The sequence below is a fragment of the Caretta caretta genome, chromosome 11, assembly GCF_965140235.1.
Source record: "Caretta caretta isolate rCarCar2 chromosome 11, rCarCar1.hap1, whole genome shotgun sequence".
Taxonomy (NCBI): Eukaryota; Metazoa; Chordata; order Testudines; family Cheloniidae; genus Caretta; species Caretta caretta.
In genome coordinates, this window is record NC_134216.1 from 50,463,313 (window position 1) to 50,477,820 (window position 14,508).

The following is a 14,508-nucleotide window of genomic DNA, read 5'->3' on the forward strand; positions in this document are numbered from 1 at the left end:
TGATTGAAATTTTTATCAAAATGAGAAACGCTCTCAATATCAATTTTAGTAAAAGAATATTGCAAGAAATTATGTGAAAATACAAAATTTTGATTATGACCATTTTTTTGGAAATAAAGAAAATTTTTTGATGGGGAAAAAAATTGTGTGAAAAATTTCAGCTACCTTTGTCAACTGATCCTGATCCCATCGTAGCCAATGGCCAAAAGTCCATAGACTTCACTAATAGCAGATCTGCCCTTTAGAGCATCCAGTTACACCTTTCCTTTTCCCCACTGGCTGATCCCTTAAATGATTACTCATTTTAAAAACCTGTCCCTCAACACTTTATTCATCCTGGCCAATTCCCCAGTATGATGAAACTGAAAAGGGCAATATAGGAGCAGCATAACACTACCAAATCTTCTCAAGGAAAGAAAGCTATATATTATGTCTTATAGTTAAATATATTTTATTTTAATGTGTTGATTTATGTGATGAATGTTCCTGATTTGAAAACACACTTCCAATAGGTATTCAAAGATAATTCACTTTGTTGAGTTATAAGAATGGTGACATTTGAATGTACTTGGAGTAATCAGCTTTATTCTGTTTTCAAATTCTTCAGCTCCATTTCTTGAACTACTCATACATAAAAAGATGTTTATTGTTTTGTATACTCAGCTGGTTTGAATATTATCCCTTAATGAAAATAATTGTTTATGGATTACTTTTCCCTTCTCCATTTTTTTTTTGTTTATTCTAGATTTAGATTTTAAATGATATAATTAGGAGTTCAGATTACAAAAAAAGTAAAACATTGGGGGTGATGGTAATTTTTGGACCAGGAAGGACTTGATGGAGCATAAATTATGAATCACTTGGTCAATTTTAATCTCAACTCTGATCCTGATTCACTCCCCAGCCTTATGGCATCACTTAAAATGTGGGTAATAACATGTCAAAGGGCTATTATGAAAATGATTGAGCTGTTTGTAGAATGCTTTATCTAACAAAAGATGTATATAGGTGCTGAAAAGTGTTGAGTCTAGTTTCCAGACTTGGGTGCCTAAAGTTTGGTAACTCAATCAATATGAAGACTGCAGCCATTATCATTTGAATGTAGCCGCCGACCTACTAGAGATTCCTAACTAGCGGAGACCTTGAACTGGATTTAGGATATCAGAAAAGTGGAAGGCATAAACATTCTCTGAATCATGTAAGGGCTAGGAGTAGAAGACTGGGGGGAAGTTAACTTAGGTAAAGGTTTAGATTCAACTGAGTACAGTCTGGTATGTGGACTGAAGTTCTAGTTAGATCTCTGTTTTTCTGAAGGGCCAACCCTTAATTTTGAACTTGTTTTTTTATTTTTGTTTGTTTTAACAAAATATATTACAGTTATAATTAAATAAAACATTGTGCGATCTGAATTGAAAAACTTCATGATAGGTAAATTGTATAATTTTTCATTAAGTTAAAAAGGACCAGGAAAACTACAGCAAGTAGGTATGTGTTTTCTCACTTCTTGGTTGTAGAAGGGTGAGAATAAGTGGGAGAAAGAGGGAGTTCAGAAATGGGGTTGGCGTGTTTTGCAATTTTTTGATTTTGCGACTGGAGCCCCTGGCCACAACGTCATTCCACAGAGTCCAAATTATGTTTCTAACTTTTATGGTTTCAAAGAACACGTTTAAAACATAAACTGCACTGTTGTGTCCCTGAGTTTGCATACAGCCTTAAACAAGAGCACTGAAGTGTGACCTATCGCATTCGTCCCAATGGTTTAACTATGAAACCTAAAGATGAGTGATCAATGTAAAATGTTGTTAACTCTTTCTGCTGCTGCTCCTTTATCTGAAGCAGCTGGCTGTTATACTTACCCCACAGTTCCAAACTATCTGCCATGTTTTCTGGAGTGCCAAGAGTCATAACTGCCTCCCAACCCGTTGCCAACACCTCCAAATTCTCTGGACAGCTTCTATGACGTAGCTGTGCACTGTCAGTGCAAATATCTCTGACACTTTCCAAAGTGAAAAGGTGGGCAGAGTATATAATACATTGCACATAACATCAAAATAAGTAATCTAGGGATTACAGTGTTAGCTGTATGAATGGTTTTCATATTTAATTTTATTTAATAAAAATGTTCCTTTATTAATATAAGTGAAGCTGTTGCAGAATTTCCGGTCTGATGCCCCAGCCTGCCATAAAACTAGGTGGTTTTGTTGTAGAATTTAAGTCCAGCTTCCTGACAGAGTGTCAAAGGCCTCGCTCAGAGAACGTGCCATAGTGTTTGCCAGCTTTTACAAGACAGCAGAGAACAGAGCTCAAAGAGACTGAGGAAAGGTTAGCAGCTCCAGCAATACCTCTAGCAATAACAACTTTTTATAGGGGCAAATCTCAGTCCTCCTTTGGGAGGCTGGAACTAGGAGTATATCCTCTTGATTTTATGGTTACACAATATGAGTCAATATTGAAGAAACAGAAAATCCTCCAGGGGAAATGAAGATACCACTGAAGGAAATGTAACCAGATGGGCTAGGTCGGCTGTTGAATTCAATGCCAAAAGTTGTAAAATAATAATTATAACAACAAGGTTGGGCTCCTTCCGTTCACTGATTGTAAACCAAAGCAAACTGACTGGTAGGTGGAGCTCAGGTGCTGCAAGTTGCCAGTAAATGCTCTTCCAGACTCCAAAGAAAACACACTTTCCCTCCCTTTTTTTAACTGCATCTATCTGTGACTTTTTTATTAAGTGGTCGTAGTGTAATGTACTTGTATTAACATAATTCTATTCACTAAATTAATCAAGTAGTTTAGGCCTAACCTCTAGTTTTTGTTTAATAAAAGGGTTAGAAAAAGGCTTCATCTAGAACTGTTGTAACTGTGCACCTACGGTACTAGTGCGAATGCTGATATCACCATGGCTGGGTGACTCACTTTACCCCAATGCATACAAGTGCATGCCCGTCAGTGCTCGTGTCACAGCAGCTTCCGGTCCTGACCAGCCATATGAGATCTTCAGGAGCAGCAGCTGTAGGTAATGTTGCAAAGATGGCCCAGTAGTTAGGGTGCTAACCTAGATATGTAGGTTCAAGTCCCTGGTCTGTCATAGGCTTCCTGTTTGACCACTTAGTCTCCCTGCACCGTAGTTCAGTTTCTAATCAGTAAAATGGGCATAGTAGTCCTTCCTTACCTCACAGGAGTGTTGTGAGCTGCTAAGATACGACTGTAACGAGCCATCTAGGTATCACAGATAGCTTTATTGTGCCTTTGCGTAGAGCACTGGGGTCTTTGAGCCAGCTTCTTGCAGATTGCATGAATGTATTAACTACAAAGGAATGAAGTGCTTGTATTTCTTATACTATTCCCTGTAGCAGGCCACAAAAGTTATTAGTTCTTCCATCACAATGGTAACATGGAGGTTGAATTATTGAGAGAAAAATGACCTGCTTGATGATTATAAGGTCTAAGAAGGAAAGTCTGTTCTACCGTTGTGTAATGATCTTTGCCATATATATTGATAATCTTTTGTTTGGTATCCATATAGTCGGGTGTGCATAATGAAGTGGGCATTCTCAAAACATTTGACGAAAGTGTTTAAAAGAACAATTATCTAGACAATGTGCTGTAAATTTTCAGTAGTGTCTATTAATTTTGGATGTCTCACTTTTTGAGTGCCAAACTTGACACCTGCGGGTATATCAAGATGGCCCCCCAAAAACTGAGGCACAAAATTAGTGAACGTTTTGTTTTGCATGTGTGTGTGGTGACAAATTACAACTGTATTATTGAGCACTCTTACTCAACTGAAAGAAGATTTTCTGTTATTAAGCAAAGTTTAAATGAGAAGATCTGTGAATTATCCAAAGTCCAAATATTCAATTTAATATATTTCTATTTTTGGAAGACTCCACAAACCATTCCAGATATTGTAACGAGTGTACCTGCAAGTGCTTTTGGTTTCCCCAAGGTCAAAATTTCTATTTTCCTTAGCACAATGCCCTTTGTCTCTTAGGAAATAAGGATGGACAAAAAGCTTGATGTTTATATTTGTTTAAAATGATTTGGGCCAATTTTTAGATCTGAACAAAAATGAATAGTAATATTGTCTCTTAAAGCTTAATCAGTCGAAGATGCTATTTTCTGTAGAAAAGGAACAACTTTTGGTTCATAGTTTTAAAATCTTAGGTCCTGATCATGTAAACACGTACTTATATACTTAACTTTAAACACGCCCAGTACTTTGGAAAATCTGTCCATTTGTTTAGGTGCTTAAACATCGATGTCAGAACCTAACTTTAGGATCTTATTTTTTTAAAATCTTGGCCAACGTACAGTCAAATCTACAAAAACAGACAAATACTTTTGTACAACTAGTGTATTTAGTTATAAATGCCAAGTGTTACCTGTTGCAATAGAAGGTTAGAGTTTCAGGCAGAATGTGCTTTTTAAGTTGGTAGTGTCCCTTTAAGAGTGCTGCATGCCACATTTTGTGTGAAATAAAGCAGGTGTTTAGTAGTGCACAGGGACGTTATACAACAGAGTAAGAAAGCAAGTGAAGAGTAATTGATGCAATTGAAACAGTAAGGAAATTCATCTGTTTCCTCAGTATGTGCTCAAGGTCCCACAACTGCTAAAATGGGCATTCAGCAAGTTAACAAGAAGTAAGCTTTAAAATATTTATTTTCAGATCCTCAAGGATATAAAATAATAGTAAATGTTGATAGCTAAATGAAATGATGAAAAAAAGCCAGGCTTTCCTAAAAAGAAAAGGAGTACTTGTCGCACCTTAGAGACTAACAAATTTATTTGAGCATAAGCTTTCGTGAGCTACAGTTCACTTCATCAGATATCTGTGGGACCATCATGATGCTTCACTGCACATTGGAACCAGCCAGCATATCACTGGGGGAATCAAAATAGATTTTTTAAAAGGTGGTTATGGACTCAATTGTGCAAGGTCTTTACTTATGTGAGGACTCTTCGCTGACAAGAGTAGCTCTGCTAACTTGAATGAAAATGTTGGTGTGAATAAGGGCTTGTACATTCCAGCCCTTTGCTGCTGTTTGTATGCTGAATGCTCTGTTTAGGGAAGGATTCATTTTCTGTTTTACAGGATCACAATTTGGGGTGGAAAAGAACAAACATTAATAAAGGGAAAACAAATAAACCAAAAGATACAATTTTGGATAGGGGTTGAAAGCATTCAGTTGTACAACAGCGTCATAACTTACACTACATGCAGCTTCCTGTCTTCTTCAAGGCATATAAATACAAGATTTTTTTTACCAAAATATGCAGCACTTCAGATACATGTTTCTGGCTGATAATTAGAGGTGGACAATAGGCGTGAATTCAGCAAAGCATTTAGGCACATGTCACTGTTTTGCTGAATCAGGGCCATAACTTGTACTGAGTAACTTATTTGATGAATCACACCTCTTTTTCTGGTGTGTGAAGTGTCCACAAACAGATCATAGTTTTCTCAGATATATTTGTTTAATCAAAATTATTTGTCAGTAATTTCTGTGAATAATTCTTGGTCTGCAACCCAGTTGCAAACAGTTCATTGCATGTATTGGATATTCAGAATTAAAGGGGTCAGGTCCTGTGCTGATGAAATTATAATGTCTTTCTTTGTAATGCATCTTTAGATTTTGAAGAGCACACATCTGAGTGCATGAACATTGTGCTGTCAGAGTAGCTGCAGTCTTGTTAGAGAAAATACACCCCCTCACTGTATTGCATATAAACTTTACTTTTGTTCTTTTTTTCTTCTTTTCCTTAATTAAAAAATAAATGATCTGAGGTTCTAATTATATGATTGCTCCTCATGTTTGGAAGAACAGAACAGTGAACAGTGGTGCTTTTATTATTTGCTTCAGGTTTTACAAAAGAGGACGTAGTAAGAAGTTACATATGCTGTGAAATGATTAAATTTTTAGCTGGTAAATTAGTCCATCCATTTATTAGAATATTGCACTGTGCATATAGTACAGACTTGGATATTTTCTTTGAAATGAGTTTTTACCAAAAAGAAAATGAGTTTCCTAAATATAATCTAGATTGGATGTGTGTGCATGCAATAATTTGAAGAGTAGAAGAAATCTATTTTAGAGACTCGTAAAAACTGTAGACATGTGTAACTATAGTCTAGGCTATAAACTTGTATTTTACACAAAATCTCTGTAACCCGTATTATTTCATCACGATTAAGTAAACATACATTTATATCTGATTATATCATGGGAAATTGAAGGTCATGTCAAGCTCAGTGCTAAATGTAGAAATGTAGGAGGAAACAGATTTCCCCAGGTTTTTTTTTCAACATCCAGTATTTTTTTTCCCCGCATTTCAAACATACCATGAAGCAAGTCAGGCTCATTTTAAGGTCATACAGTATATGTGAAAAAACATTTCCATAGCATGTTCCTCAAATGGTAAAGGCTGGTGTCTCTAGGGAAGTTTCAGTTCCCTTCAAGGGAGGTTCATGTAAGCGAAAGGGAAATGAAAAATAAATACGTTTTTCTTGCTTCATCTTTAGGACTCAGCAAACGGCAGAATTGTCCCTTGCAAACCAAATGGTCACAGATAGTTTTGCTTTTTCTGAGCCCTTATGTCTACAAAGCATTTGGAGCCTGCAGGACCAGGTGTCCCAGCCCAGGTTGATAGACTCAGGTTTGCAGGGCTCATGCTAGTGCTCAAAAATAGTTGCATAAAAGTTCCAGCTTGGGCTGTATCTCTGGCTCTGAAGCGTCAGGTGCGGGGTGGGCTTCAGAACCTGAGCTTAGCCCAAGCTGCAACAATGTGCATCAACCATGCTTACATAATTGACAGCTCTGACTGGGTGCTGTGTTTCCTCCCTTTGAGAATCTGTGACCAGTTTTGAATACAGTGATCGGACAGATAGTCTTAAATCAAGCCATTGTTTCATTTTAAAAATGAACAAATATAGAATAAAGAAGGATTTTAAAACAACAAACACACTATACACACCTATCTTACCTAAAGCCCTACCATCCTGTGCTAGTGGGCTAGTCAGGCTTAGCTTCTTTGAACACTCTAGCAGGTGTCTGTCACAGTCTGAACAGCTCCCCAACAACAAACTCCGCTCTGGAAAGAGAGAGGCTGTTCTTATCCAACCAGAGATCCTTTAGTTTTTGTCCATTCCTGGACTGTCAGCCCAGCTTGTCAAAAACCAGTGCTATAATTGACTGGAGTCAGGAGATAGAACCTTCACAGCAACTAGCTTGGGCATGTTCTCTTAGCAGTCATTGAGTGTTTACTGCAGGATGGCTTATCTTGAGCCATTCTTCCTGCTTGTTTCCCTTACACTGTTAAAACTAAACCAACTTATTTATTTAGTAAACACCCCAAGAGCCAGGTCAACATACAGTATTTATAAATTATTACAGAGCAGCTCCATGTCTACCCTGCCCTCCATCCCACAAAATGGAGGTGTAATGGTGCATTTGTGGGTCACAACTGAGAATACCAAATTCAGGACAAACTGCTGAGAAATAGAGCAGATATACTCTAAAACTGGAGGTTACTCTCCCATGAGGTATACCAAACCAGCAATAAAAGTAAACTTCTGTTTCACCACACTGGCTAACAAGAAGTTAGAACAGCAGTTTCTTAGGCATTCCAGTCTTTGCATCACCACCAAAAACTACTAGATTTAGATATGAGTGGTTCTTTAAAACCAATCTCATCAAATAAAAGGTTCTTCTGATCCCAAAGGACCAGCCACACACCCAGGTCACACACAACTCAGATCTTACCCAAAAAACCACGTTGTTGCCAATCCTTTAGTATCACAAAAGGGAAGAAAGAAAGGTGAGAGTTAAAATTGGCTAAAGGAGTCAAATACATACAGTAATTCCAAAGTTCTTGGTTCAGGCTTGTAGCAGTGATGGAATAAACTACTGATTTAAGTCAAGTTTCTGTTTGCTTCCAAAAAATTGGAAGGACCTCAGTCCCTTGGTTAGAATGCTCCTATTAGTATAAGTCCATAGTCCATGCTTCAAGCAGGAAAGAGGCAAAATGGAGGTGTTTCCAGGGCCTTTTATAGCTTCTGCCATGTGGAGGTAAACCCATTGGTTGAAACAAATCACAGGTGACAAGGTGGTGTTTGGAGTCACATGGGCAAGTCACATGTCCATGCATAATTTTGCTTAGTCACAGTAGAAGTCATTACCTATACCTCAAACAGCACGTTCACAGGAAAGTCCATTCAGGGTAGGTGGGCATCTTCCATTGTGAGTTAAATGTTCTTTTGATGGGCCATTCAATTTGATGGGCCCTCCAAAATGTGCTGGCTAAATACCTTGTGGGTGTTATCCCAGGAGGAAACATTTGAAATCCAGGTGTAGAGCCAATACTCATAACATCAAATACAAAAATGATACATGCATAAGAATAACATAATCATATTCAGCAAATCATAACCTTTCCATAGACACCTTACTTGACAACCTTTATACAAGATTTGTTCTTTAACTAAGATTTTAATTCCTTCCCTTCCCTGCCCTCCTGAGACAGGGTCTTGCTGTTTATGTATCACACAGCATTGTGTTTATCTGTGCTCAGTCAGTGAATGAGTGAATATGGATTCTTTATTCTTATATGCTCTTTGATCTTAGATACATGCTTTAAGTGCATTTTACTGACTACATTAACCACATAGCACCACATGCTACTCCTCTACTCACTGCAGAGTGCAGACGGGATTAAATCTATAGAGAGAGTTTGTGGAATAGGCAAGTAGCTAAGAAAGGTGCTGCCCAGTCTCCACATAGCATTAACATCTGCTCTGATTGCCTTGTGCCAGTCCTAGGTTGCAGCTGGGAGCCAGCAGCTCATAGCAGCACAGTTATTGGTCCTGCTGTACTGCTGTTGATAGGAAGCACTGTTCAGAGATTTCTTCAATAAAGTCAGCCAGAATATACTCAAACTGTCCACAGCCCCAGCAACTGCTTCTGGTTCCGCGTGGTGGGGAGAAGAATGCTTAGACATTCGGGTTATATTAGGGCCATTCAGTTCTCACATTAGTAAGTTTCCTTCTACTTATTTTAAATAGTAGGGGAGCATAATGGGATTGAAGTTGTAAACTCCTTGAGGGAAGGTTCTCCTCTTTGCACTGCATAGCACAGATGGTAGTAGACAATAATCTTGGTGTGTGCCATTCCTAGTTTCTTGCATCAGTAGTCTTTAATATTGATTTTATTTATATGATATGAAATGTATTCAAATACCTAAAAAGAAAAAGAAATCTATTTAGAAGCAGTGATCATTGCGGAACAGATGGATGAGACTATTGAAATTTTATTAAAACTAGTTTGGCAGAGGATCCATCCCAAAATATTGACAAAAGTGACAAGAAAACCACTTAGACCCTGGAATGCAGGAGGAGCAAATTAATGAAAGGTGAGCCAATCATCTCCTAAGGCTGCTCCGTGAATTTAGGAATGGTATCAACGTCAACCTGGGCCATCACTTTAAAATAGCTAATCAATTTGTATAAATGTTATGCACCTCAGTGAATACATTCACTGCCCTTTGTCTTCTTTATGATCATTAACATGTCTATCTACGGCTCTTCCCCTTTAGCCTTGGTAATGTTTGTAAGGTTTATTTGTCCCCAGTTAAATGTTTAACTGTTAAGTAAACAGGGTTTCTCGATTAGATGAAGAGTACCAGCATCTCTGTGCTGTAAAGGAGTTGATGCTTCAATTAAAAAAAATATCCAAATCATGCTGCTTTTTCTCACAACCATGGCATCCGTTTGTCTTCTGACAGTGTCTTCCTTGCTATCCCCAGGACAGATGCCACCTTCAGGTAATTATAATTGCGAAGATTTTAACAGCACATGCAATGGGGAATCCAGTTGAAACATACCAATCTCCTTCTGGATTGCAGACCGACAACATGCTTTTTCCTCATTTGAAGTTAAATGACAGGTTAACAAATGCTGGAGTTTGACAGCAAAGTAACTGAAATGCACAGATAAACTACAGGTACAGTTATTGACTTAATAAATGGCTTTGTAACACACACAAAAATCAACTTTTAATATTTTCAAATTATTTTTTTAAATCTAAAAGGATCTTGCTTGTTTTTCTCAGCATGCAAGAAATTTCCATCTCCCACAAATGGATTTTTGTACTGTCGAGCTGATTACTGCATTATTCGTTGCAAAGATGGTTTCCAGTTTGACAGTGAACCGGCAAATGGCTATTTGTGCCATCCAACAGGAGTGTGGACTGCAGTGCCTCCAGAAGAAAGTGTTCCTTGGCCTAACTGCACATTGAAAGGTAGCTAAATACTGACTGTTGCTCTCTTTTTCCCAACAGATAGTTAATGCTGTGGTGATTTATAAAGTAAAGTTATGCATGCTTTAGCCATTGGTGATGCTGGAGTTTGTTGAAATTTGTATATTATCTTTAACTTGGTCTGGATTCAGCTGTCAGCTTTTTGGTAGATGTCAGGAACCAAATTAGGAACCTTTAGTAAGGAGTGGAGGAACATCAGCTACTTCTGAGAGTGAATGGTTCCAATAGTCCTGTTTCTCATCCTAACCTTTGTAGTTGGCTCACTCATTCCTATTGTGTTTTTCCCTTGTTATCTTGTGAGGTAGGACTTCCTCTTAGAACCCCAGGAAAAAGACATTGAGGAGCCCAATCTTGTGAGGTGCTGAGTGCCTCTAGGAAGGGTGACTTCGGTAGGAGCTGAAGATGCACAGCTCCTCATAGCATTATGCTTTGAAGGTTTGGGCCTGTGTATTTGTGTAATACACATTTCTTAAAGCTTTAGGGGGGTTCTTTAACATCAGCCTTTGGGCCCCACTGCTGCTCTTTGCCTGCTCCATTGTTGTTCTACTCAGACCTTATGATCTGTTTATTACAGGATATAGAATTACAGGTTTCCTTTAAATTCACTATCTATCAGTACTGCTGCTGACTTTCTTCTAGATCACAATGGGATTCCGCATGCGCCCATTACAGCCAATGGCAGTTTTACCATTGAGAATGACAACTGAGAATCTTACAAGAGCAGGCCCTGTGTTATGCTGGGGTCCAGCGCTGGAGACAGCCTCATTTAAGTCTGTGCCACCATTTCGGGGTTATTGAGAGCTCTGACAGAGATTAGCAGAGAATGGATTGTCATTAGCACTGAAAGGCAGGACCAGGTGCTCAGTGGTATGAACTGTAAATGCAAAGAATCTGGTGTGCATTTTTTGATTTGTGTTTCTGATTAAGGAAGAGCCCCATTGCACTTCCAATGCACTAAAAGATTCTGACATGCAACTCCTTTCGTAAGGCCAGATTGTGACCCCTTTGTTAAATGTTACTTGCACAGTGTGACAATTTGGGGAGTCTGTCTGTACCACTTATGTATCCTGGTTCATATTATAAAGTTATTACTATGAAAATTGCCATATCACAAGTGCTCCTCTGTATGCGTTTCCCCATGAGCTGGCACCGTTTCCACATCTCTGCCAGGCTAGAGACAATGGGGAGTCATTATAACTCAGTGATCATAGGTAAAGTACCTTGGTACAATGGGTTTGCTTGATCTGGGAGTAGATACTTCCTCCTCCTGTCTGAAGAGAGGGAAGTGGAGAGCAATGGAGAGTTACTGAAGGACAAAGCCAAAAGACTCACATGGGAAATACTTACAGAGACATACTCAGGAAATTGGGCAGGATAGGAAAATGGGGCGGATTACCAGGATCGTTGGAAGCCAACTTACTTAGGAAGATAGGCTCCATGGTTTGGAAAAGAAGTCATGCAGCTGCATGGGGACCCAGGATCCCACAGAGGACCCTGACTCTAGCCCAAAGAATGCTTTGGAGTGGTGAGGAAACTGAGTCAGGGAAATGATTGTAGGGTTTATTCTTTTTGTATAGATCTGTGTATTTCTCATGTGATTATGTAAAGAGCAATAATGTTAAACTTCTGTGCAAAGTGTCAGCACATTATATGGTTCACCTATCCCCATGGATGTGAGGGCAAACTTGGTTCCTCTAGTTTTTCAACTGAGCTGGAGATAAGGAGGAAGAAGATGTCGTCGGAACCCCTTTTGTTCTGAATATCCTTTGATGTCTATATCCACATTTGACAGAAGTAAGGTGATATCTATCATAATTTCAGTCTTCCGGTTATCTTCAAGGGAACCATTGATAAGAGAGGTTAAGCACTGGTAGTAGCTTATTATGTCTACGCTACAATTAGACACCTGTGGCTTGTCCATGCCAGGCTTGCAGGGCTTGGGCTAAGGGACTGTTTAATTGTGGTGTAGACTTTTGGGCTCAGGTTGCAGCCTGAGCTCTGGGACCTCCCACCTCACAGGGTTTTTAATTGCAGTGTAGACATACCCTTAAGGTGTGCACCAGCTCTTGTTGCAGTCAATGGGAGTCATTAATTGACTGCAGTGAAAGCGGGACAAACTCATAGTGTATGCTTTAGCTAATTACTCTGTATTATTTAGCCATTATATTGGATTCACTTTCTGAAGAAAATTTTTTCCTACAAAACCTACCCAAGGATTAGTTTGTTTGTACAGCATTTTGAACATGTAAAGCCCTGAGTTAATGCAAAATATATTATTCTTGTGTTTTTGCTGCTGATGCTACCATTCATTCATTCATGATATATTTTTTTCAGACAGGATTCAGTTAAACTTCTAGTTATTTTGAATTTTTCTCATCACTAAACTTTATGGGTCAGATTGCCTTGCTCATGTGTAGGGCCCTACCAAAATTCACGGTCCATTTTGGTCAATTTCATGGTCACAGGATTTTAAAAAAACATAAATTTCATGGTGTTGTCATTGTAGGGGTCCTGACCCAAAAAGGAGTTGTTGTGGGGGGTGGGGTCTGCAAGATTATTGTAGGGGGGGTTGCGGTTCTGCTACCCTTACTTCTGTGCCGCTGCTGGCAGCGGCCCTGCCTTCAGAGCTGGGCAGCTGGAGAGCGGTGGCTGCTGGCCGGGATCCCAGCTCTGAAGGCAGACCCGCTGCCAGCAGCAGTAGTGCAGAAGGGAGGGTGGCATGGTGTGGTATTGCCACCCTTACTTCTGTTCTGCTGCCTGCAGAGCTGGGCCCTCAGTCAGGAGCCACAACTCTCCAGCTGCCCAACTCTGAAGGCAGCAGTGCAGAAGTAAGGGTGGCCTGGTACAGTATTGCAATTCTCAGGGCTGTCCCTAGGAGAGTGTGGGGCCCGGGTCACCCTCCACCCCAGGCCCCGGCCCCACTCCACCCCTTCCCGCAAGTTCCCGCCCCGCCTCTTCCCATCCCTGCTCTGCCCGTGCCCCGCTCCCATTCCACCCCGAGCCCCTGCACTGCCTCTTTCTGACTTCTGCCCCCTCCCCTGAGCAATGCCGGGCAGAGCAGGGCAGGCTGGGGCTGGGTCACTTGCTGCTGCTTGCACCAGGTCCCCCACTAGCTCCCCAGGCCACGCTGGATACTGTGTCACCATCCTTCTGCACTGTTCTGCAGCCACCCAGCTCTGAAGACAGCACAGAAGTAAGAGTGGCAATACTGCGACCCCCCTAAAATAACTTTGTGACCCCTCTGCAGCTGACTTTTTGGGTCAGGACCCCCAATTTGAGAAACACTGGTCTCCCCCATTAAATCTGTATAGTATAGGGTAAAAGACCAGATTTCATGGTCCGTGACGCGTTTTTCATGGCCGTGAATTTGGCAGGGCCCTACTCATGTGAAATAGAGCTTTATTATATAAGTGGTTCCACTGAAGTGAATTAGACCTCTTGTGGTTAAGGTGCTATGCAACATGAGTAACTACTGGTCTCTGTGTTTTTTGACACACAACACCATTTCCTCATAAATAGATTCTGACACACGTGATAATGACATGTCCTAGTTTGGCTTTTGTGTGGCATGTGCATCTGAAGATGTGTGTATAAAGGATGAAACCAAAACAGAGTCGGATAAGTTCACCATTGTTCTAAGGGGATGCAGTTCCACTTAAGTCAGTGGAGTTGTGTGTCATTTACACCAGTGCTGAATTTGGCTCAATATCAGTATTGTTACAATATGCAAGTCTTAAACAGGGTTATTTGCCAGACACAGGGGAGGCCTGGGGGGTGGAGGAGATTGCTTTAAATATTTATCTTATAGGCTGCTCTGAAAAGTGTTTGTCTTGAAAATGTTTAACTTACAGAGCAGCTCAATGATTCCCAAAGCCTTACATAAATGTAAAAGGAGATAAAAAAGAGTGTGCTGAAAAGAACTACACTGCATTTGTATCAGTAACTGTTTAATGAAATGAAGTCACTTATTTCAGAGTGCAGTAGTGGGTGGTCAGGTGTGTAATAAATATAAATATTGTTTGGAGGGATACAGAAACGGACAGAGAGAACACTAGGAAATAATGAGACATTACCTTGGGCATCATACTAACCATTTAAAGTTGTAGTGATTAATTTTCACGCGTGTAAGCCTTTCCCTGCTCTCTGATTGGGCCTGTGGCTATGAGCAAAAGACACAGTTCACACAGAAACCCCA

At 39.9% G+C, this 14,508-nt stretch overlaps 1 protein-coding gene across 1 annotated transcript in view; it reads left to right on the plus strand.

The window, feature by feature from the left end:
- Positions 1-9,755: 9,755 nt before the first annotated feature.
- LOC125645055 (hyalin-like) overlaps positions 9,756-14,508 on the plus strand; it is a 97,552-nt gene continuing 92,799 nt past the window's right edge. The window contains exons 1-2 of the mRNA XM_048869979.2: positions 9,756-9,819; positions 10,107-10,295. Coding sequence (XP_048725936.2) covers positions 9,756-9,819; positions 10,107-10,295 — 253 coding nt within the window. The remainder of the gene's footprint in view (positions 9,820-10,106; positions 10,296-14,508) is intronic.